The sequence below is a fragment of the Miniopterus schreibersii genome (genome assembly GCF_964146895.1).
Source record: "Miniopterus schreibersii genome assembly, chromosome: 4".
Lineage (NCBI taxonomy): Eukaryota > Metazoa > Chordata > Mammalia > Chiroptera > Miniopteridae > Miniopterus > Miniopterus schreibersii.
In genome coordinates this window covers 52,508,551-52,534,305 of record NC_138105.1, presented here as the reverse complement: position 1 = coordinate 52,534,305, position 25,755 = coordinate 52,508,551, and the positions used below count along the sequence as shown (strand labels likewise).

At 37.5% G+C, this 25,755-nt stretch overlaps 1 protein-coding gene across 1 annotated transcript in view; it reads left to right on the top strand.

Moving 5' to 3' along the window:
- RXFP1 (relaxin family peptide receptor 1) overlaps positions 1–25,755 on the top strand; it is a gene marked incomplete at its 3' end in the record, with an annotated part of 81,437 nt that overhangs the window by 11,273 nt on the left and 44,409 nt on the right. The window contains exon 2 of the mRNA XM_081134199.1: positions 19,669–19,806. Coding sequence (XP_080990325.1) covers positions 19,669–19,806 — 138 coding nt within the window. The remainder of the gene's footprint in view (positions 1–19,668; positions 19,807–25,755) is intronic.

The window sequence follows — 25,755 nt, the reverse complement described above, 5'->3', positions numbered from 1 at the left end:
AGTATTCCACCAGCAGCTTTTCTGAAGTTAGTCCTAATTTTAAGTATTTCTCTTTTTATCTCTCCCTTCCCTTACTTTTCTCTTCCTTTCATCCTTTCCTCCCCTTTCCCTAAAACTACAACTAAGCCACCTTAGTCTACCTGTTCCATAGACAAATCTGAGGTCCCTAGAGTTGCTATGAAGTTAGTAAAGAGCTCATGTCCTTTAAGGAAACTTTGGTGGCTGCCTAAACTAGGATCAGGCCCAAGATGCCTTTGGGCGATATTTATAGACGTTGGGTCCTAACTAGCCGAAGCCAGGGTCTAAAGAGAAGGGCCACATGCCATAGCCATTAAAGAGACCTTCACAGCACCACCATGTAAAAATACTATTCTACTTGTTTCAAACATATAGACAATTATTCATTCTCCTTTGCTTCATGTAATTTCTTCGGAGTTCCTAAAATATGTGTAGCACCAAAGCAGGCATTGGAAATCAGTGGTAGACAAAACAAGAAAGACCCCTAGCCTGTGGGAGTTTACATTCTGGTGGCAATAGTCAAATAACAAAAATGCAAATTAATAAATAAAATGTCTCAGATAGTAAAAATAAGTGTTGTGAAGAAGACGGAAAAAAGAATGGTGTAATAAGATAGTAACTAGCAAGCAATGTGGAGGGACTTTAGGTAGAGTGATCCCAAACAGTCTAAAGGAGAGATATTTATGCTGAGACCTATATAATGAGGAATAGTCAGCCATGACCCTGGTGGAAGAACAAGCTGGCCATCCAGGTCGATGGAACAGCTAACTCAAAGATCCTAACGTAAGACCAACTTAGCCCACCAAGAGGACAGTCAAATGTGGTTCTAAGTGAGGCAGGAAATGTGCAAAGAAGCCAAGCAGAGAATAGAAAGGAGTTGCTCATTCCATTGAAAGGTGAGGGTAAAAAGTTTGTATTTAACTCTAAGAGCAATGGGATGACAGTAGAGGTTCAAAAGAGGACATTTTCGTGATCTAACTTATTTTTGAAAGCTCCCTCTGGATGCTGTATGGAGAACAGGTTGTTGCAAAGAGGCAAGAATGAAAGCAGAAAGTCCAAGTGAGAGACAACTGCAGCCAAGAAATGACAGTGGCTGACACTATGGGGTAAAGAAGCAGAGATGAGAAGCTGACACATTTGGGATAGTTGTGGAGATAAAGTCTCCAGCCCATGCTGAAGGATCACAGGAGGGAGGTTGAAGGGCAGAGAGAAAGGGAATCCTTTATCTCTTGATGAGAGAATGCAAAAGAAATTATAAGGGTCAAAAAGCAGCTAAAGGAATTTTCTTTTAAAGGAGAAAAGAATATGTAGAAAAATGGTCATAGAATCTATGGGTTCTCTGCTTAATAACTCAATTCTAGAGAAATGATGCTGCCACAGATGAGCTTCCAACCCATTTGCTGGTCTAGTGAGCTGGATACAGATGGGTATGTCAGCCCAGGTGGCAACCACAATAACAGAGTATGACCAGAGAAGAGAAAATGAACCCTTCCTCACTGCTTAACCTGGTGACCTGAATTAGCAGCCAATTCCCATCACATTAAGGCTTCATTCTTAATTTGAGATGGAAGCATGGACCGAAATAGGAAGTCAGGGAACCAGCAACACAAACTAAGCACCTATAGGTGGCTGTGTTCATTAGAACTCAATCATGAAAGGCTTAAGGATGGGGGCGCTCTACCAAAAATTAAGTAGAGTATTGTTCCTGATAGACATTTATAAGAAAAGAAAAGCATAAGCAGAATCTTCTTGGTATCAGAGAGGGTCCTAGCATCAAAGTGGACCACATGTGACTCTTGGCATCTCAGCCAATATTCTTCCCATGGTGCTTACAATGTCATGGATTGGTGATTGAGTGGATAGTATAGATTCTATGAAATATATTTTTAGCACAGTTATTAGTTACAATAGAAATAACCTAGAAATTAAGACCTATGGACTTAGAAAGATGAGAAATTCCCGTTTAGTACATGTGACTTCTGTGAAAGGTAATGAGAGACCTCACAGCCCTTACTTAGCTTCATTTAATCATACTAAAAACCTGGGGGGAGATTTATTCATCCCCATGTTCTAGAAGAGGAAACTGAGAAGTTACACGACCTGTACAGAGGCCACAATGGAACTTCTAAGAATAACCCGTCCTGCCGGATGGCAGCCGCACTTGGCTGGTGGTCTGGATGCGCAGTACAGGTGTGCGGAGCAAACCTTGGGAACTTCTGTGGTCTGAGATTGTGGCAATTCCAAGAAAAGGCAAAAGCAGGAAAACAGCATTCAGATTTAAATAAGCTGCTCTGATTTTGCTGAATAATAAGTAGTTGTAGGGGAAAGCATTAAAATTAAGCTCATGGTAGATGTTATTAACAAAATAATAGCCACCATGGGAATTCTGGAAAGGAAGCAGTGGCTATTTAACCTGCAGGCTGCAGACCTGCCTTGAGTTGCCCCCTAATGACATTCAGAATCCTGCTTATTGTATTTTCCCCTGAAAAAGTTAATATCCTCCTCACTATACATCATCAACATCCTTGTCAATAAAACCTATCCAACTCTCATAACCTAGGTATGCCTTTGAAATTTTCCTTTGTGTTAAAAATGAGGTATTTTCCTTTGTGATAAAAATTATAGACTCCAAATCAGAAACACACAGATGATTTGGAATAATATATCTTATGGATAATATTCCTGGCATTAAAAGTCTTTGTGTCTTACACCAGTAATCCTCAGAAAACTTAAAGCACATACACATTACACACACGCACACTAATGTATATGGTGTCCAGGTAATTTCATATTTACTCAAAAATTGTGTGGGTATATGCCCGATGCCAGGCAAAAAGAAAGTTAAATATGTGCCAAATAAAAATTTTAAAACCTAGAAACTTTACAAACTGTTTCGGCTACAATAAGTTTAAAATATTTACCAAATTAAAAAAAAATTTTACTTTGAAAAATTTTGAACCCACAAAAATATTACAAAAGTAGTACAAGGAACACCCATATACCTTTCACCAGGAGTCACCAATTATTAACATTTTCCCACATTTGCTTTCTATCTCTCACCATATTTTTTATTTTTGAATGATATAAAATTAAGTTGCAAACATTATGACCCTTCAGTTCTAAACACTTCAGCCTATATATCCTAAGAATTACATTCTCTAACCCCCATACAATTACTAAATTCAGTAAATTTAACATTGATTAAACAAGTCTATCTAATATAGAGTCCATATTCACATTTCATCAATTTGTCCTAATTATGAACTTTATAGAAACAAATTATTTATTTTCTAATCCAGGCTCCAGGTCCAGGATCACACCTTGCATTCAGCAGCCACAGCTCTGTAGTCTCCTTTAACCTGAAGACAATGGCGTGAGTTTTGAAGAACATGGGCCAGTTGTTCTGTAGAACATTTCTCAATTTGGGTTTGTCTGATCCAAGAGTGCTATTTTTTATATACCTGAAAGTATAGCTTTTGCAAGCACAAGAGTGTTAAAAATGTCACAGAAATATACCAGCTACATGCTGTTTTGGGGGCTGATCTATTACTGTGCCTCTTCACATTTGCTTCAAATTTCTTTAAAATTATGACTCACAGGGCTTCCTGTTTTCACATCCCTCTTATTCTTTTCATTGTTCTTGGCCAGTGTTCAAAGACATCACATTTATCTATCAACTTTCAGTCATGTCTGAAGCCTTAAGCCTAAACCCACACCTTGCCTTAACCAGTCATTTTCAGGGCTCCTCTATCTAGATACACTCAGAGTTCTCATGCTCCTTTCAGGATAGAGTCTGTATTGCTGTTTCCATCATCCCCTCTGCATCAGAAATGCATTCTAGATGCTGCAAAGAGAAAGACCTAAGCAAGTGGCCTAAACAACCCACAATTTATTTTTCTCCCATAAACACAGTCCAGAGTAAGTGTTTGTTGGCCTCAGAGCCTTAAAAATGAACTTTCAAACATATTTATTAGCACTTCATCTTCCACCTAGAATTAAAAAATATTACAACAGCTGGTACTATCTCCTCCTTGGGCATGTGAGGAAATCTGAAATCCAGGGAGATGAAGTGACTTGTCCAGATTTGCTCATCAATTTAGAGGCACACTTAAAACTAAAACATAACTCAACTAAATTAGTATTGTAGTATCTGCTACTCAGAATTCATAGTACATTTTTTTTTCCTCTTCTGTTTGATCCCTCTTGCTCATACCTTGAGCATTTAAATATAAAGTTCTCCATGAGGCCTCATCTATTCAATTGTTTATTTCTGGAAGTTTCTCAAGAGGAAAATAATGAGAAAATTGTATCTTCCCCTTTTTAATTTACTTTCTAAATATCAAGGAAGGAGAAGCTAGGGTAAAAACCATTGTCTTCTTTGGAAGTCATTGCTCCATATGAACCATGAGTCTTAATTTATGAAGCTGCCATCTCTAATACATCTGTCAAGAAACAATAGGAAAATGTCTATTTAGATGCATCATGTTGTCTTTGACCTTGTGGGGAAGTATCTTGGAACACTCAGGGCAACACAGACATAAAATGCCCAATGAAGCAGCGTCTTATCCTTGCACTCAAAGATTTCAAAAGAGGGACATATTATCCAGAACAGAAGAAGTCAGCTCACAGGTATAATTGAGCTTAATTATGAAGGGGAAGACTTAGGTGAAAAAGAAGAAATGCAGGGACACTGTCATAGGCCAAAAAAAGGGAAGCAAAAATATGACTGATTTTTCAGAGACTCATAAGCAGGTCAATATGGGGGGACTAGTAGACACACAGCGGTTAAGAACACATGCCCTGAAATCAGACCTGAGTCTGAATCTCAGTTCTGCTACTGACTAGTTCTGTGACCCCCACACAACTTACTCTTCTATGCCTTACTTTCTAACTATAAAATCATGATAATATTAATAATTATTTAATGGAGCTATGACGATAAGATAAAATAAGGCATGTAAAGTGCCAAGCCTTGTGCCTAAAATATAGTAAATGTCAGAAACCTGAAAGGAAAAAAAAACTAATTGAAGCAAAAGGTTAATGTAATGGACTCTTAGGTTTAAAAAAGTAGGTTCTGGCCAGTTGGGTACACTCTGACTGTAAGTCTAAAGTATAATCAAAAGGAAGACATTAAAAATTTATTACCCAGACGTGAGATAATACAGATTGGAATCAGAGTTGAGACAGTAGGAATGTAAATGAGATGCTGAATGGAAGAGCTATTAAAACAAAATACAACTGCCCTTGATTTTGGATCTTTATTTCTTGGCTGCACTACTAGCATAATCAATAAAACTGACTGCTGTCACATCAGTGAGCAGGAATAAAATGTGGTGGTTGGAGAGTGAAGAAAGAGTTTTGTCATAGTTTGAGATAAATGCTAGAAATCTATAAATAGAAAATTTAAAAATTGCAGCTACTCTATGTGTTGGGAAATATATGCTTTTATTACATAAATGCTTACTAAAGGCTTATTGTGGCAGAATACTAAGCCCTAAGCAATGCTTATAACATCTCACCCAACTGAGTATTACTTATCCTAGAGCCTCAGAACTTGGATTCTTAAAAACCCAGACGTTTTAAAAAAGTAAAAAAGTAAGAAAAAAAATGCCGTCCTTTTTCAGGCCCTTATTTAATAGCTTATTTGCTCCCTCTTTACACTTATGTCTGTCATGCCTGAGTATCTGCATTTTTAGCTGCAGCAGATTCACCTAATAAATTACAAATGGTAATTAGACTACTGAGACTGCAGAGGCAGACAAATTAGTGATAGCTGAGGTGACAGTTAGTGAAGAATTGTGGAGGAGAACTATAAAAAGTTGACAGAACTTAAGAAGCACAGGAGCCTGTGGTCAAATTTATAGGACCTGAGTCTCCTCAAAAGGCCCTAAAGGCATCACCAACATGATAAACCACATTCACAAGGCAATGTTAATACTGTATTCAATAAATTTCCAAAATTTTAGAAGCAAAACTGAACACAAAAATTGAATCAGGGACACCAGTGTAGAAACTTATGATAAGTTTTGCTAAAAAAGAGAGATAAGAAATGGTATGTAACTGGTATGAGAAATGAAGTGTTTGTTTTTTGTGTTGTTTCATCTTGTTTTTAAGAAGAAGACATAACAGTAGTTTTCAGGCTGTTGAGAGTGATCCAGGAAAGAGGTAAAAATAAATGATGCTAAGAGAGAAAGGAGAATCATTGGGATGTGTCCTGAGTGGGAGAGGGGAGATGGAACTTGGGCGCTCACTTTGGAAGGCAGCAAAGACATCTCTTCCATAACAAGGGGGAGGAGGCAGAGCACATGAGGTTGTTCCATGGGAGACGCAGTGGGGGATTTGTGAGGCTCCTCTGGGGGCCTTGGGTTTATCACTGGGGTAGGAATATGGGAGAGGAGGTGCTGGAGGTTTGAGGAGAGAAGGAATGAAATTATCATATAAGACACTGAGAAAATACAGGGAAGAGGGAACAACTGCTGATGAGCATTAAGGGGCCCTTTAGATTTGGGTCCTGGACTTGAAGTGGATCATGGGCTTTTGTCCTGCCAAGTTTAACCATACAAGTGCAGGCCCAGGAGAAACAGAGTTAGATGTAACTGAGGCTGTGGGTTTGCCACAAAAGTAAGACTAAAAGGGCCTAGTTTTAAATGCTGCCAATCAAAGGAGGCCAGATTTATAAATCTCAACTACTCTGTTTATAAATCTACTTATTCACTCGATAAAGATTTACCGAATGCTACCCGGATATAGGCCATCGCTGAGCAAGTAGACTAAACCAAGCCACTGTTTCCCAGCTAATCCTGCACACTTTGCTTCAAGTGTTAGTTACCTTCCTCCAAAGGATTTGCATGATAGCAGTTTAGTAGCCCTTGAGTGGATCAGGGTGGAATTCATCTCAGTGATCTGTCATGGAAAGAACCCATTTAAAATACATTTGGAGCTCCACAATACTTGACTTTAAATCTGTTTTTAAATAAACATACCCAGAATAGAATGTGCATTTTTAAAATGTGGCTGCAACTATTCATATTGAAAAATATACAATTTAGCCCCATTGGTGTGGCTCAGCAGTTGAGTGTCAACCTATGATCCAGGAGGTCGAGGTTCAAATCCCAGTCAGGGCACATGTAAGGGGGGCGTGCAGGAGGCAGCCAGTCAGTGACTCATCATTGATGTTTCTATCTTTCTCTCCCTCTCCCTTCCTCTCTGAAATCAATAAAGACATATTTTAAAAAAAAAAAAAAAAGAAAAGAAAAATACACAATTTAGACACAGTACAACAGAAATAGTAAAACTCCTCTTAGGAACTTGGGGGAAAATCATGGAACTTTCTTTTTTTCTCTGTAATTAAACTTGAATGTTCATGTTCCCATATAGCAGAAAACTTAATCTACTTCCAGGTAACCCAACCACTTCTGTTTTCTTCCTACTTTTTCTCTTTCAATACCTTTTAGGTTAATAGTTTGCCATTTCAGGGCTCTCCACCGCCTACGCCTCCTCTCCTCTCCAAGAGTGCTCTGACTTGGGCCGTGCTTTTTGTGTCATCCAGGCTTTGGTGGGAGAGGCATCTGCTTTTGGTCCCGTGTACCCACAGCTGGGTCATTCACACAGGAAACCACGCCACCCACCCTTAGTTCCTGGTCCTCTGTCCCTGTCGTAACTGATGCTCCCCCACACTCTCCTGCTGCCTGCATCACGGAGGTTAGGCCGCATCTCCCTCCTCCCACTCAGGAGACCTCTCTGGTTGGCTAACTCATTCTGAGCCACTTCTGTCCCCTCTGGGGAGCCTTGTAAATGTCTGGGTATTCTTCCATTCCAGCTCAGGGTTTCATAAAACAAGAGAGTTAAAAAGGGCCCCTCGGTCTCTGAACTTACACATTCCACATCTCCTTCGATGTTCTGCTATGGCTATGCCATGTGTTGTGGGCGGAGAAGGTCCAGTTGACATTTGTGACCCCTTTTCCCTCACCCAGGGCATAGTTTCCTACTACTTTTTCATTCTCCCTCCAGATTATCTGTTTGGTCTCAGCCCAAGGGGATGGAGTTGCCCTCTAATCCACTTCCTCCTGTCTTCAGGGGGATTATTACATCTTGGAGGGGGGCACGAAAACTCCCTTATATGCTGAATCACTCAAGGCTCTATGAGAGAAGCAGAACCAGTAGGAATACATATATATGAAATATATATATATGAAATATACATATGAAATAAGTCATATATACACACACATATAAGAAGTGATTTTTAGATTTATATTACTTATATATATATTTATATGTATATGCATATGCATATATGTGTATAGATAGATGTAGATATATATATAGAGAGAGTGATTTATTTCAAAGAATTGGCTTACCTGATTGTGAGGTGTGGCTAAGCAAGTGAGAAATTCGTAAGGCTAGAAACTCTTGGGAAGGAGCTGACACTGTGGTCCACAAGTAGAATTTTTTCTTCCTCAGGGAAACCTCAATTGCTCTTAAGGCTCTCAATTGATTGGATGAAGCCCACTCACATTATTGAGGGTAATCTCCCTTACTTAAAGTGAACTGATTGTAGATGCTAACAGCATTTACAAAATACCTCAGTCACACCTAGACGGTACCGTAGCCTATCCAAGTTAACAGAAAATTAGCCACCACGTACCCATTCTTCTCACTCTATGATTTATGTATAAACTTGTCCCCCAGAGAACTCAACTTTTTGAGCTTAAAGAAAAAAAAACATTATCTCCCAAGAAAGCTTCACTCTTGCAATGGAAATCTTGGCTTTCAGTATTATATCAGCTAAAAGTTTATAAATTAATTCAAGTAGTAATTTATTGATTGGTTCTCAGCTGTAATTGCCCTCCCTATGAAGCAATGAATATCACTGAATAAATGAGTGAAAGGTCTTGCCAACAAAAAAGTTTAGGGGGGAAAAAAACTTCAGTCATTATCTTCAAATATTATCCCACTAATTTATCAGACACCTGTAAATGAGCCAAGATTTTTTAAAAGTCAGATCAAACTTAATGGAAAGATATGAACTTACTAAAATTTTAACATATTCTGCCTAGTTCTTCTAGGTTTTTTTGGCTTGGTTTCCTTGGGAAGTTATTTCTACCATGCATGTCCTTATATTCTCCTAGGCTAATGATGTAGGGAGGCTACGAATGGAATACGGCAGGACCTGGTAGCTGGCAACAATGAGTAGGCAGCACTAATGAAAAATCAGTCCATTTCTATTCAGTTCAACTCGGCGCATATCTTTACTTCTCATTCATTATTCATGAATATTTATTGCCATCTTTTACTACCGTGCTTAGCACAAGCAATACTATCATGATTTGGGGCACGGTCCCTGCCCTCAGAAAGCTGACTGAAGAGACATATGTGGACAGAATTACAAGGGGCTGAAGTGGGATTAGCACAGGATGCTAAGAAAATGGGAGAGAGGCATATAAGTCAGCCTGAGGAGGAAATAGAAGCTTTCAGGAGGAGATGATCACTGATCTTGAAAAAAGCATAAGATATTGGCAGATAAATAAGGAAACCACATTGTCCACCCCACTGCCATTTTCTTGGTAGGGGGAGCAATGTGCAGGGCACGTTTGGGGATGGCAAACAGTTCTGTCCCTGGGTCAATTCTGTTTGATGCCTTAAGTCCGACTGGATTCTGGGTGCATAGAGTATCTGATTTATCTGGAGCTAATAATACAAGTTATGAGAAAAACATAATAGAAGATTGAAAATGAGAAATTGGACTGAGGCAGTATTCTGAAGAGATACTGAGTTTCTGAGCTTTTGCTCTTTTTTCAGCTTTATTGAGGTACAGATGATTGAATTTTTTCAAGGTTGGTTTTTTTTGTGTGTATACAAAATACACATATCTCAAAATCTTAAATTTAAAATCTAAAATATGCCTTTAAATGATAACTCCTTTTAAACATCTGCTTATGTTTATTCATAGAGTCAGGGAACTAGTTCAAGTGTCCCCAAAATATTCTGTGTCTGATTCCTTTGCTTTTGGCAAAATATACTTAAATTATCTAATTTTTTTGAAACTTCCAGAGATTGTCTTAGTAACCCACTGTTTAATAATCCTTGTAGTTAAGTTATTCCCTGTAAGTAACACAAGTATCCCCTCTGGCATTAGTGGACATAATAAACTGGAACCATTTTCCCAAGTGACTTGTCAAAAACAACAACATCCACAACCTTTCAGGAGATAGAACAGCTGCACTAGTCTCTCTGGTAATGTCTATCTATTTCTAAAATCTCTTGAAATCGGTTAGAAAATCTCCACCAGAAGATAAACAGCCACTGGAGTAATTTGTTGCCCATTGCCAAGTCTGCCAGCATGGAATGTTTTCCCTTCAATTCTTCTCCAAGGCCTTAGTCCCAGGTTTCTCAACCTGGGCACTGTTGACATTTTAGGACAAATAAATCTTTGGTTTGAGGAGCTGTCCTGTGCATTGTGGGATGTTTAGCAGTATCCTTGGACTCTACCTGTTAGATGCCAATAGTATCCCAAAAGTTGTGATGATAAAAAATGTCTCTAGACTTTGCCAAATGTCTCCTGGGATGCAAAATCATCCATGATGAGAATCACTGGCCTCTTCCTACTTTGTTTCAAAGGTCTAAAAAAAAGTAACCAATATTACAAATCGGGTTTTTTTTATCTGTAGCTAAGAAATCAAATTTTCACACATTTGAATGATCTGTAAATAGCTTCAGATTATTTTTTTTATTAAAGAAATACTTTTTTTAAAAAAGGCCAAATTTCCCTAAGAATATAAACTCCAGAGTAATATTTCTCCTTACTTTTGACATTATTGATTCCACTTCCCAAAGATGACCAATGTTAAGATTCTTGTTACTATATCAGAACTTTATAAACACAAGTATTATATAATCCTTTATTTTATTTTATTTTTTTAATTTATCTTTATTGTTGAAAGTATTACAGATGCCTCCTCTTTTCCCCATTGACCCCTTCTACCCCACACCTAGGCCCCAGGCCTTACCACACTATTTATTGTCTGTGCCCATGGGTTACGCACGTATGCATATAAGTTCTTAGATTAGTCTCTCCCCACCCCCACCCCCGCCTTCCCTCTGAGATTAGTCAGTCTGTTCCATGCTTCTCCGTCACTGGATCTATTTTGTTCATCAGTTTTATACTTGTTTATTTTATATAAATAAGATTAAACTGTATAGACTGTTGTTTAACATACTTTCTGTATTTAATGACATGCCTTATATCAGTAGATATATATTTACCTCACTTTTCAAATTGTTGAATTGTATATTTAAATATAGTTCTGTGATTACACCATCTAATTTAACAATCCTCTGTTACAACTGGTATTTTCAGTTGTTTTGTTTTGTTTTTAGATATCTGAAATATTGATAGTTGTCACTTAAGATAGAAGTTATCCCTAAAAGTAAATGATTGAATATACGGAAAGTTTGTCTTTGTGTCTGTTTGTTTTGCTGTTTGTTGGTTTTTGTGTCTTCCTAACAAGGTATTTTAGCAAACTACCTCTATACTCTTGATGATATGAGTAATTATCTAAGGAAATAAGGATATTACATATTTTCCATATTTCATGGAAAATTAAACAATCTATATTATTTATAGATTATATGAATGCTAGAAATGTTATAGAATCCAGTGAAACTCTTACCTCAGTGCTTACACAAGTCATAGCTCTACAGAAATACTATAAACATTTTAATTGAATGTACTCACCTCCTTTATCTTAAATTGAAATGAGCAGAACTGCCTTTAATGCAGTGATTTCAGAGCAATCATGTTGAAATTTTCATTTTAACAGTGTTGTTGCAGAATAAGGTTTATCATTTAACTGAGTGGGTGTTTCCATGAGCTCCCTAGACACAATTGTAAGTGCTTGTGTGTTTCTGTCAAGATCTGTCAACAATAAAAGCTAAGCTTTATTTTATTAATGATAAATCACTAGGAACTTAGCTTCTAAGAAATGTTTCTTGAAACACTTTAGATTTTATTTTTCTGAGAAGGATTCAAAATTTGGACATAACCTAGGTCAAATCCTGTCTCCCCCCACCGTGACAGCCAGCCACATCATAATCACCGTACTAGATGGAAACTGGTGAAATTTCTTCAAAACCACATTATAAAAACACTTCACTTGCTGTCTGGTTTCGGCCCTTGAATTACATCGGTAACCCACTAAATCAAACAGAAAGCTGCAATAACTGCCCAAAGTCTAGGCCATTTTTCCCTTTTCTGTGTACTACAGCTCACACAGCCCCCTGAAACATGTACAAAGCATATACACATGTTTTAGTTATGGGGGAATAACAATAATTCATCCTCTGGCAGAAAAAACTCACTGATACTCACTCGATACTTATGTCTCACTTGGCAATCCGCATACATGACTGTTCCTCTGTTTTTCCATCCATTTAATCTCAAAGGATGTTCAGGAGAAGAAAGAGATTTCAATGCTTCATCAAAAATGTTTCTGCTGTTGCTATTAAAATTATTAAGCCTTTTTTTCAATTATGACTAATAGTTGTTTGAGTTCTTATACATTGGAGTAATTTTTCAGTTAGGGCTGTTTTTAAAAAAATTAATCAATAGATTTCTTAAATTATGAGTGATGTTTGTATGAGATGAGAATATTAAATTTAAAAATTATAATCACAAAAATTTAATTTCAAGTACCTCTAAAAGCAAGATCCATTTACATCAACATTGAGTATTAACTTATACCATGTGAACAGAGCCAAATACCTCATCATTGTCACGTTGTCACCATCATTAACTGTCTACTGCATCACTGGAGCTCTGCTAAGTGTTTTAATTCCATTCTGAGTCTATTTTGCTACCAAGTCTTAGTTGAAATTACTTTTCTAGGTTTTTTTCTATTACAGTCTACTTTCAATATAGTTTTGTGTTAGCTTTATGTGTACAGCATAGTGGTTAGACAATCATATACTTTACAAAGTGTTCCTCCCCCCCTAATATTTTCAGTACCCACCCAGCACCATGCATAGTTATTACAATTATTAACTATATTTCCTATTCTGTACTTCATATCCCCATGTCTATTTTGTAACTATAAATCATATAGCATTTGTCTTTCTTTGGCCAATAGGATAATGCCCTCTAGGTCCATCCATGCTGTCACAAATGAGAATTTTTTTTAAAAAACTTCTTAATACATTTATAAAATATATTTTTTATAGAAATCAATAAGAATAATGAGGTCAAGCTGATGAACACAAAGATTTCAAACTAGTGGTTGTGAGTGTAATAGTGCAGCTCTAGTAATATTACTTTCATAGAATGTATGTATTCAGGACCAAGATAAATGTTTATGCACACAGCTTCACCCTTCTCTTCTGTCAGGAAAGCTAACACGCCCAAGCCTTCCTCAGCAGGCTGCAATCCATTTCCTAGCCAGAACTGTGCCTCTTAGCCATCCAGAAGCAAGGGAGCTAGCAAAGAACGTATTTTGCTTTTCAACCCCCATAATGGAAGGGTAGCAAGAAAGCAGGGCTACAAATTCAAAAACCTTGTTTTTGTAAGCCTTTATCTTCAATTTACAAACATTATTCAATTTATGAATGTTATAAGATCACTTTCACTTTTTCCTTTATTAATATTTAACTCGTTGAATAAACTGAACTCCTTTTAACAATAAGTTCCATTTAAGACTAAGTTAGTTAAATGTATTGAACTATTTTAAACAGCATTTTAAGTGTAATGATTGATTTTATTTTAAATATTTAAATGCTTGCTTAAAAACTCTAGAAAATCCAATAAAATATGTTTTCAATATAGTAAATGTTAAATTTTCTCAAATATTTTGATGCTACTTGTTAACTTAGTCAAATTTTCTGATAACATAAACTCAAGTTCAAATTCAATCATATATTTAAATTAAAATTAGTAAGTAAATCTTATTCTTTAATTATCTGATTTGCTTAAACATTTAAATACTTAAACACTCTTAAAACACTTAAAAATACTTAGCTACTGTAAGTAACACTGCAGTGAACATTGCGTATGTTCTTTCAAATTAGTGTTTTGGGTTTCTTCAAATAAATACTATTTGTAACGACAGCTTCATGACAAATCATAGTGTAAAGGGAAAACAAAATATTTTCCACTTCTTTAGATTTTGCTTATGACTTTGTAAGGGGAAAAAATTGTTCCTCTATTCCCTTATAGTATATAACTAGGGACTGCAAACTCAACTAACAAAGATTTAATCGGTGGAAAGTTTATAAATTTTATTGATGTTAATATTTAAAATTTTACATATGTAGAGGCTCCACAGAAAAGAAATGAAAATTCAAAGAGGTGGTTAGACTTGAGGGCTTATATACGATTTTAACCAAAGGTGACAAATTGTGAAGTGACTAGACAGAGGAAGCAGGGGGCGGGGGATGCTTCTTGAAGGAAGGTAAATATATGAGAAACCAATGGAATAAAAATGTTATTTAAGTAACGTTTGTTTGTTCAGATTCATCCCAATGCCAGCTTTTCATCTCCAATGATTAGGGTTGTTCTGGTATGAAGAGAAGAGAGGAAGACCTTCACAAAGGGAAATATATGCCCTACTTTTAGGCCAATAGAGGGAAAAGCAGAGAGCTCTTCCAGTGTTTGCCTTTTCTCAGTTACCTTCAGTTCAAAATAATCTTTATGCCAAAGTGGCATGTTTTTAGGTGGCATATTCTGATCCCTTTCAACTTCTCTAAAATTTTCCTGTAAACATTACTTACTGGCCCCTTACTCCACCACTTCTCTTACTCAACAGTTGAGTCTTAAAACCATTTGGCAAATCAGAAAAAGGTATTCATCTGTGCTGGGATGATAAATGAGCTGTGGTAGCCCAGAGAGGAAGTTTAGAGCCCCATTGGGGCAAAGAGTGTGTCCACAGAGAGAGCCTAGCACTGTGTATCAGATCCCAAACAGGGCAAGGAGAATGCTCACATAGGAAAGATGACTAGTGTAGGGAATCAGAGCTGAATGGGGTTGTGAGGGCATCCATGCAGGAAGAGGATTTGTCAAGATGATAACTATAAAAATAATTAAAAGCTGATTTCTCACTGTAAGAGAAGGGAGTTACTGATATGTAAAGGGAGAAAACTAGACTGAACCTTATAAGGTTGGCTAGGAATAGGATTTGAAATTATAGTTTTTATATCTAGTGATATATAGAGAAGTAAAAATAGATATAAATGTGTGTATGTATATATATAACTATGCATGTATTTTCTAGTCTGGCCACTGAGGTAGCCTGGTAGCAGGGATACCCCAATATCAATGAACATACCTAGAGTCTACACCTTGGCTTCTAAATATCATTCTACCATAAAAGGAACCAGAGGTCCTTAGAAAAATGACTGATTCTAGGGCCATGGCAGAGAAAGTAAAGATGATCCTAAAACATCTTATTATGCCAGAAATCAAGGAAATACTTAAAGAACGATGGAAAATATCAAAAGGATGCCAAAGATAGGTTGAACTAGCTCCCACTGGCCGAATCTTGGACAATTTGAACATCCAAATTTAGTGATGATGGTTAGTGAATTATAACCCATTGAATAAAATAGAAAACTATCAATCCATCTGATAGAAATAAATTAATCAATTGAGATTTTGATGAATGGATTTTTATATAGTTTTAAAATACCCCCAATCCAAGATGGCGGTGAATTGAGTGCAAACTACAGTGACACTCTCCCAGGACCAAACTGGAATTACAACTAAAATATAGAAAAACCATTCTGAATAATCAACCACAACTGAAGACTAGCTGGAGAGCACCCTCATAACCAAGGACAAAAAGTGGAGATCACACAGAGACTGGTAGGAAGTGTGGAGGCGTGAGAGGGCTGGTTGGGCTCCCACAGGCAGCAGTTGAAGGTCAAGAGGGATATCTCAGCTCTGGGGGTTCCCACTGAGGACCCTAGGCTTAAACCCCAGGCTAGGCTTCCCAGCCAAAAGCACCAAAACTGAGAAAGGTACCCACATAACATCTGGCTGTGAAAAGCAGCAGGGTTTCTGTCTGCCAGGGAGAGATGGCTAGAAATGCAGGCACCCTCTTAAAGGGCCAATGCACAAGGTTTTGTGTTCAGGCACTCACCTTGGGCTCTGGTGAAGAGAAGGCAGAGTGGAACAGAGCAGTATGAGGAGAATCCAGGGGGACTGGCTGGGAGACTAGATCTCAGAGGGCACCCATCTGGACCCTGGTGCTGAGTCATTGCCCCATACAACAGAGGACATCTTTCTCACGTAGACATTTACCTTCCAAGCAGCTTTTGCCTGGGAGAGTGGGGGGGACACAATTGCCCCCCCTGCTGAAAAACCTCTGGTCCCACCCCATAGAGTTTCTACAGCCTGAGGTTCTGTAAGAGACTGATAATCAGCCACCCCACCCTGTGGAGTTTCTACAGCCTGAGGCTCATTAAGAGACTGAATAACAGCCTCTGCTTTGACTCTTTGCCTGATTTACTTCTGGACCCAGGGATTGGAAAAGCAGACTTTAGTGCACATCTTGGTTGTGTCCAAACACACCCAGCCCTGGCAGAGGAAACCAGAAGCTGTAGAGTGTGGAAAACTTCAAACAGGGTACTCAAGCCCAGTCACAAACAGCATCTGACATTGGCCTGTGCCAGAGACCATCCAAAAGACTAGAAGTCCTAGGAAATCTACCTAATACATAGAAACAAATCCAAGCAGGCAGTCAAAATGAAGAGATCAAAAAATAAGCCCCAAATGAAAGAACAAAAGAATTCTCCAGAAGCCTAGCTAAATGAAATGGAGATAAGCAATCTATCAGATATAGAGTTCAGAATACTGATCATAAAGATGCTCAACAGCATGAAAAAAGATATAGAAACTATGGAGAAAATTAAGAATGACAGAAATAAAAAAAAAACATAGGAATGAACAGCAGATTAGAGGAAGCTGAGGATCAGATCAGCAAATTGGAAGACAGGATAGAAAAAAATCAATCAGAGATCCAAAAAGAAAAAAACAATTAAAAAACAGGAAGACCTTTTAAGGGAGCTGTAGGACAGCGTGAAATGTAACAATATTCACATCATAGGAGTGCCAGAAGAGGTCGAAAGTAAGCAAAGGTTAGAGAACCTGTTTGAAGAAATAGTGGCAGAAAACTTCCCTAACCTGATGAAGGAAAAAGTCACAAGTTCAGGAGACACAGAGTCCCAAGCAAGAAGAACCCAAAGAGGCCCATGCCCAGACACATCATAACTAAAATGTCAATAATGCAAGATAAAGAGAGAATCTTAAAGGCAGCAAGAGAAAAGCTATCTGTTACATACAAAGGAGCTCCCATAGGCTCAGCTGATTTCTCATCAGAAAGTCTACAGGCCAGAAGGGAGTGTCATGAAGTATTCAAGGTAATGCAAAACAAGGATCTGAAACCAAGAATACTCTATCTGACAAGGCTATCATTCAAAATAGATGGTGAAATAAAGAGCTTCCCAGACACAAAAAGGCTAAAGGAATTTATCACCACCAAACCAGCATTGCAAGAACTGTTAAAGGGACTGCTGTAATAAGAAGTTGAAATAGAGAGAATGAGAAACATAGACATAAAGAAATAAAATGGCAATAGATAAATACCTATCAATAATAACCTTAAATATAAATGGATTAAATGTCCCAATCAAAATGGATAACAAAACATGACCCAAATATATGCTGTCTACAAGATACACACCTCAGAACAAACGACTCATACAGGTGGGGGGAAAAACCCACAAAACCAACTTCTGGAGGACTTTAAAGGAGAGATTAACAGCAACACAGTCATAGTAGGAGACTTTAACACCCCACTGATTTTACTGGATAGTTCTTCCAGAAAAAAAGTCAACATGGAAACAGTGATTCTAAATGACACACTAGATCAGAGGATTTAATTGACATTTACAGAACATTCCACTCCAAAGCTACAGAATAAGCATTCTCCTCAAGTGCACATGGGACATTCTCAAAGATAGACCACATGTTAGGACACAAAACAAGTCTGTACAAGTTCAAGAAGATTGAAATCATATCAAGCATCCTCTCAGACATTTACACAATGGAATACTATGCATCTGTAAAAGCAAAGGATCCCTTACCCTTTGAGACAGGAAAGTGGGACCTGGAGAGAATTATGCTAAGCAAAATAAGCCAGTCAGAGAAAGACAAGTGTCACATGATCTTACTCATATGTGGAATCTAGTGAACAAAATAAACCAATGAACAGTAAATATGGCTGAAGGTTGACAATTCAGCAAAGAATTTTTCTGATTATTTATTTCTTAATAAATATATAAAAAGTCCATTTCAACAGAGATCAATTTATTTATATGCACGTGCACTTGAGGTCTCTGAAATGTGTGATGTTCTACCAGCTATGTCCTGTGATATAAAAATCCTTTGTTTTGACTTAGGTCAATTTGTTGAAAAAATATTGATAAATAATTTTAAAATAATTTGATATGTGAGAAACTATTTACAACACAGCTCATTATTACATAGATTTCACTGTTCATCAAATTATGTGCTTTGAAATAGCTAAGTACAGGCAAAGCCTGACATAAATTGTTTCTCTATAAGATGCCATTTGCCGCATTATCAAAATGCCCCACAGTACCTTACAAAGTAAATAGACACTCTTATTCCTTTCATGGGTTAATGATAGACCACAAATATATTTTTACATAATAAGCTTTATTGACTGTTCAAACTATTCTGCTTTTATTTCTTTATAATTGACAGTTTTTCTAGAAAACTTCAAAGATTTACACACTTGGAAAGGACAGTAAGCAACAGAATTATACTGGAGTCTGCAGTAACCTTTGAAATTATGTAAATCTTTTAAAATGGCATAGTTAACTTTTGTCCACATGAAAAACTGCACAGGGATGTGTCGAGCAGCTATCATCATTGCCAAACCTTGGACACAACCAAGATGTCCTTCAGTAAGTAGATGGATAAATAAACTGTGGTCCATTCAAACAATGGAATATTGTTCAGCACTAAGAACAAATGAGATACTAAGCCATGAAAGAAATGGAGGAACCTTGAATACATGCTGCTGAGTGAAAGAAGCCAATCTGAAAAGAGCAGGAATTCCGTTTGTTTCATGCAATACATCTGCACAGGGCCTCACACTTAGGGACTGTCCAGTATGTGAATGAGCACATGGCATGTGCAGTCAGTATATCCTCTGTGTCTTCCTCCTCCTCTGGTACCAGATCAGCCTTGATTCTGAGCTAATAATAAGAATGCAATAAGTTCCTGATTTTTAAGATGATTGTCTAAGACAATTTTGAAGGAGAAAGGAGGAGTTGAGCTAAACTATAAAATATTGGCAGGCATTTTATAGAAGAAAATGAGGATTGGGAAGGGCATTCAGTGGGAAACAGTATTCAAAAAGGCAAAGAGAGGAGACTCCTGGCATCATCTAGAAAAGAATATTCTATTGGCGTGGATGTTCTTGGAAAATGTTGCTGTCAGGCTAGTAAGCAAGGTGAGGCTGCCGTGTGGAGGGTCCATGCCAGGGTGAGAAGACCAAATGGTTACACAGTATTGGGGAGACAGCTTTTTTGCAATGCCTTATACTCACCTTTTCTCCCCTTTCTTCATCACAGTTTCTCATGGCAGTGGACAGGATGTCAAGTGCTCCCTCGGCTATTTCCCCTGCGGGAATATCACCAAGTGCCTGCCTCAGTATCTTCACTGTAACGGAGTGGATGACTGTGGGAACCAGGCCGACGAGGACAACTGTGGTGAGTGAAGAGCCTGTGGTCACAGCAAGAATCTGGGGCAGAAGGACTGACTGACAGTGAAGCCGCTGAGACCTCTTGTAACAAAAACAGAAATGGGAAAACTACGTTGAAATACAAAATATATGGCACCTAAGGAAATCGTACATTTATTTCATTAGCTTAGAATATCCATTCTTTTCTATGTATTAGTATCACAGCCAGTATTTCAGGAAAGTAGTGATTGTGCACATAGTAAATTTTTTAATGTGCAAACCTTCCCGGTTAATGTCTTTGAGGCAGAATGGTATAGAAATTGAGAATATGGGCGCTGGAGTCAGACTGCCCGGTTTGAAGTTGAATACAATAGTAACCAATTATATATACTTGAGAATGCTTGTTACCCTCTCTTTGCCTCAGTTTCCTCATGCTGTAAAAGGGTTCGAAAATTGTGCCTACACTAAAAGAATTTGGGAAGATTAAGTGTAATGGATTGGAAGGGTGCAGGCATATAGCAGGTACTCTAAGTATTTCTGCTGTTTTTCTTATCTTTTGCCTCCAGTGGTTATGAAAGAGAAATGAGACATCCTAAAAAAGGAAAAAAGAAAAACACTAAAAACAAAAAACAGCTTACCCACTATTTAACTAACAACTATAGGATGTCCCCCCAAAATGTATTCACACACTGAATAATTATAAAAGCAGTATTTACTAAAATACAATTCATTTTCAAAACTGACCTATCAGCTATTAAATTGTATATACATTTTGGGGGGAACACCCTATATATTTATGGCCCTATAAAGCTCTGGCTAATTAATATGTCTGGGAAAACTAGATTATCAGTCAGGATTTTTTCAAATGTCTGAAGCCTCAAAAACACAAATTTATAAATTGAATTGGCTAGATCTGACTCACTGGAAAATGAGCTTTGGTTAATAATGTAAAATAATGAGATTTCTCACTCATGGGAAAATAGGGTACTATTTTTGGACAACAAAGACAAGCAGGACAATTGTTAGTGTTGCATAAAAAACTATTACACTGAAAAGGCCTTGCTTTTATCTCTCCCTCAAGTATCAAAGACTTTCTAATGCACCACCTTGAAGAAATTAAATTTCTTGGAACACTGTCTCTAGGTGGTGGCAGTAACCCAAGAGCAAGCAACTAAACTGCTGAGCTTAAGCTATAATTACCTTTGATTTAAATGCCTATATATATGTTTTCTCTTCTATAGATAGATAGATAGATACAGCATCTTGTTAAAATAACAATGCTACACAAAAAATTTTTTAACTAAGATAAAAGTGTCCTGCTCACTGCCGGCCACTTTCCCCTTAGCCTGCTACCAGCTCAGATAGGGAGAGCGACCTGCAAGCTCCCAGCCGATTGAAATGGTGGCAGGAAGCAGAAAAGGGAACCTGGTAGGAGCAGCAAATTCACCTCCAAAAGTAGTTTCTCTGTGAAAAAGGTGTGGGAACTCTTGCCTTAGTGCTAAGTTTGAAAAGACCAAGTAACAATCTGTAAACTAATAATCCTTAAAGTTATCTAGATTTCCCAGGATTCACTAGCCAGCAAATTCCAATGGAGGCAATATGGCTTTGGAATGTAGTGATCAGGTTCAGGAGGCGTGGGCATAAATTCTGCCTGTAAGGAAGGTAAAAATGGCTGTTTTCTTTATGCAAAGTGGGGATAATAAGAGTATCTATATTCATGGGTTGTTAAGAAAATTCAATAAGATAATGTATCCAAGATGCTTAGCAGAGTATCTAACATAAAGTTAGCATTCAATAAATGTTAACTGGTGTATCAGTCAGCTATAACTATATTACAAACTGAGTGACTAAAGAAGTAGTGACCACTTATTCAGCTAGCAGTTCTGTGGGTCAGCAACTCAGGCTGGGTTTGTTTGTCTGAGACCAGCTGTGCAGTTTTCTGCATATCAGCTTTGTCATCATGCCTGGGACCCTGGCTGAGACAACCGGGTGACTCAGTTCTGGTCCTCCAGCAGGCCAAGCCAGGCTTGTTCTCATGGTAGACACATGGCACCCAGAAGTGGAGCAGAAGTCTGCAAGGCCTCTTGAGGCCTAGGCTCAGGAATGGCATGTGGCATTTCCACCACAATCCCTACTGAGGCAAGTCCCCAGGCCAGACCTGTTTCAAGAAGTGAGATGGACCCCTCCTCCTGCGGAGAGGAGCTGCAAAGTCACATGCAAGTGCCTGGGGTTGAGGGAGGGCAACAATAGCAGCCACGCTTGTAAATTCTACCACAGTTACTATTATAATTGCTTTTCCCAAACATTAACGTTGACTCTCAATGACTCAGAGTTTTCAGCTGCAGGACTTTTTTCCTGTCAAACAATTTAAGTACTTCTAAGAATAATGATGGTTTGTATATTTACTATCTTATTGAAACAGTAGCTGATATCTGAAGGAGTGATAGTTTTCTACACTCTTGATTTTGTAGTTAAATGTAAACGTAGGGGGGTGGGGAGGGTGTATTCTACTGATTCTAGAATAGTCAGGAGGTGTGGGTAAGCTTCCCCACCTCTGAAAGTATAACTATAGTTTATTTTGAGTGAAGATGAAGTATGTAGATTTGTATATTTGGCCCTTAATTATATTCATTACTCTGATTCCTGGTGAAATTTATTTATTTATTTATTTATTTATTTATTTATTTATTTATTTATTTATCTATCTATCTATTTATTTAAATTTTCTATTTATTATTGAGAAAGAGAGAGAGAGAGAAAGAGAGAGAAGTAAACATTGATATGTCATTCCACTTATTTATGCATTCATTGGTTGATTCTTATATGATCCCTGACCGGGGATCAAACCCACAACCTTGGCATATCAGGATGATACTTTAACCAACTGAGCTACCTGGCCAGGGCCTGGTGAATTTTAATAGAGAGAATATAACACTAGGAAAAAAACATTAAGTCCTATTTCTTTATACTTAGAATTAAATTCTGATGACAAGCAGGAGCTTAACTTTTATAAAAGCAATACTTAATCAGAACAAAAATCAGATTAGAGATGTGTCTATCCATAGTGGTTTCTTTTTTTCCCACCTCTTTGACTTTCTCTTTCTCCCAATGTTTTCTCCAGTCTCTGTAGGTTTTCGGGCCATTCTCTCTCTCTCTTCCTGTCATTGTTTTTGTTTCTCCACTTCCATTCTGCCTCTCTCACCGTCCCTCATCTCTTTTTTTTACTCTCTCAACTTCCCTTTCTATTTCAAACTTGTCTTTTTCTCTATGCTTTTCTCCTTTGAACCAAGTCAACCACTCTTATAAAGACACGTCTATGTAACAAATGCTATAAACTGCTCCTGGTCTTCTTATGCCAGAATCATGTAGTTCTCTTGAAATGCAACTAAACCAGCAGATCCCACACCTGAAACCTATATGTTCATATTAACTATTGTTACCCCAATAAATTTAATGGAAAAAAAAGAAAAGAAAAAAAATACACCAGCAGATCTCCAATGTAGTTCTGGACCAAACCCATCAGCATCATCCACAGATTTGTTACAAACGAAGATTCTCAGGCCCCATCCCAGACCTACTGAATCAGAAACTCTGCCTGTGGCTCAGCAATGTTTCACTAACATCCTGATGCATGACAGATTCTGAGAACCACTGACCTAAGCTCAGTGAGCAGAAAACCAGGAATGCACGCAAAATGTGCCAAGAGCAGAAATAAACTAGAATCAAGTTTTCGATATGATATGGAAACATATTAACTTGCAAGTAAACTGAATTATTATTATCAATTATCTAAAAATGTTTAGTGTCTGTAAGAAAAACTGACGCTCTGCTAGGTATAGTCATCTGAAAACACAAAAAATAAAATAAATTGAACTGTGCTCAAAACCTCAAAGATGGCCAGTTGGCAGGCTGCTGCTATCCATGCATGAGTAGGTTGGAACTTCCCAGGAAGAATGTCGCAATGTCACCACTGTCATTAGAGTCCAAATGATTAACAATTATGAGATGTAGTCATTTCTTCTTGTTTCTTATTGCTTTAATTTTCTTCACCAGTGGTGAGGTTTTCTCCTTCATTTTATAGTATTTGGATAACTTATGCTCTCCAGGATGTTCAGTTTTAAGACATCCATATTTAAATCCTGCTTAATGCTAATTAAATGGTCAGAAAGTTGGTTCTTTTCAGAATATGGAACCCTTGGGCTTATTTGAATAAGCAGCATTAAATATATTTACAATCATGTAAAATGCAATATCTTAACATGTTAACTTAAAAAATCCAGCTAAAAATCACTTAGAGAGTGATCATTTATAACTTAATAGTATATTGTCAAATAAAAAATATTTTTCTAATGGATAGGAGGACTTTTTCCTTAATTAGATCTTTTAAAATACATCTTAAAACATAACTTCCAAAACGTCTCCCTTATTCTCCTAAGCTATTTAAACTTGACACCAGTAATAATTATTAAAATGGAGAAATAAGTCAAATGGAAATGGTGGTAATAAAATTTAAGGAAGTCACTAAAAAAGTGAAACATCAAAAAATTAAATTGACTCCCTATATATTGCACTACAATATAAAGTAATTATGTTTAGAAAGAACTGTTACTTTTGTATTATCACAGGCATCTTAAACAAGTTCTCTTAGTATTAAGTTTCTAGTTTTCTTAGAAGACCCATAATTTTTCTATAATGAAACACTTTACTGAATATAAAAAAAATTCTCAGTTCGAAAAGCGTAAGACATGAAATCACTGAACATTTTTCATGGACACAATGTAAGCAACAGCAATAGATTTAAAATTTTCAGTTGAATTCACAGGAATCTCTTTCTTTCTAAAATATGTGGGCAACACAAATTTTATATACATATAGAGACATACAAAGCTGATTGCACTATTTTTATAGTCAAAGTTGATTGCACTATTTTTATGACTTTTATAACTTTGATCATTACTGATAAACTTCAGTAGTACAAAGTTGATTGTACTATTTTTATAACTTTGATCATTACTGATAAAGTACAATTTTCCCCCAAAGTTACTCCATTGGATATAATTCCTATGTAATTTTCATGTGTTTTTGTCATGTATCAGTAATTGATTTTTCATCTCTACTCTGAACTGTCACAGATGCAGAGTAAAGGCCAAAAATAAGTTTTAAGGAGTCGTCAGAGCAGTGTTAGGTGTGACCAATAAAAAAAAAGAGGGCTCTGGCTGGTTTGACTCAGTGGTTAGAGCGACAGCCCTCAGGCTAAAGGGTCTTGGGTTCGATTCCAGTCAAGGGCATGTACCTCGGTTGCAAGCTCAATCCCTGGCCCCAGTCAGGGCTCGTGTGGGAGGCAACCAATCGATGTCTCTCTCTCTCTCTCTCTCTCTGCCCCCCTCCCCCTTCCACTCTCTCTGAAAAGCAATGGAAAAAATATGCTCAGGTGAGAATGAAAAAAAAAAAAAAGGACCTTTTACTTTTTCAGCTAATATCCTCAGCTACTTCAGAGAATACGTCTGGGTGAGTACCAAAGGAACCTCATTACAAAAAGGTGAGGACTCTCATTTAGGAATCACTTATGTCCCTTTTAAGCTGAGTGCTAACTTAGTGGTAAAAATAAATTATTAACGTAGCGTCAAATTTTCAGATGCTGTGGAATTTATTTGCTATACCTGAATTTTTTTTTGGAAGGAACTCTTTGCATTTCCAGATTAAAATTTGCTAGCATTCCTTCTTCTGCATTATAAACAGGCAGCTGTACAAAGAGGGCTCCTGCTGTTAGAACGCCCGACCTCCTCTCCCTGCAGGCGGCGGGCTGCTCGCTTACTCCACCGTACAGACCAGGTTCTGATGCCTCCCCTCCGTAGACTGTCTTTGAACATCCCTCCTGCCCTGCACTTCAGCAGCCTTGTCTACAGGAAACGGATGAACACATTGGTCACTGTTTCCATGTTAGTATTTCTGTAATCCATAGAGGAAATGGAAACCT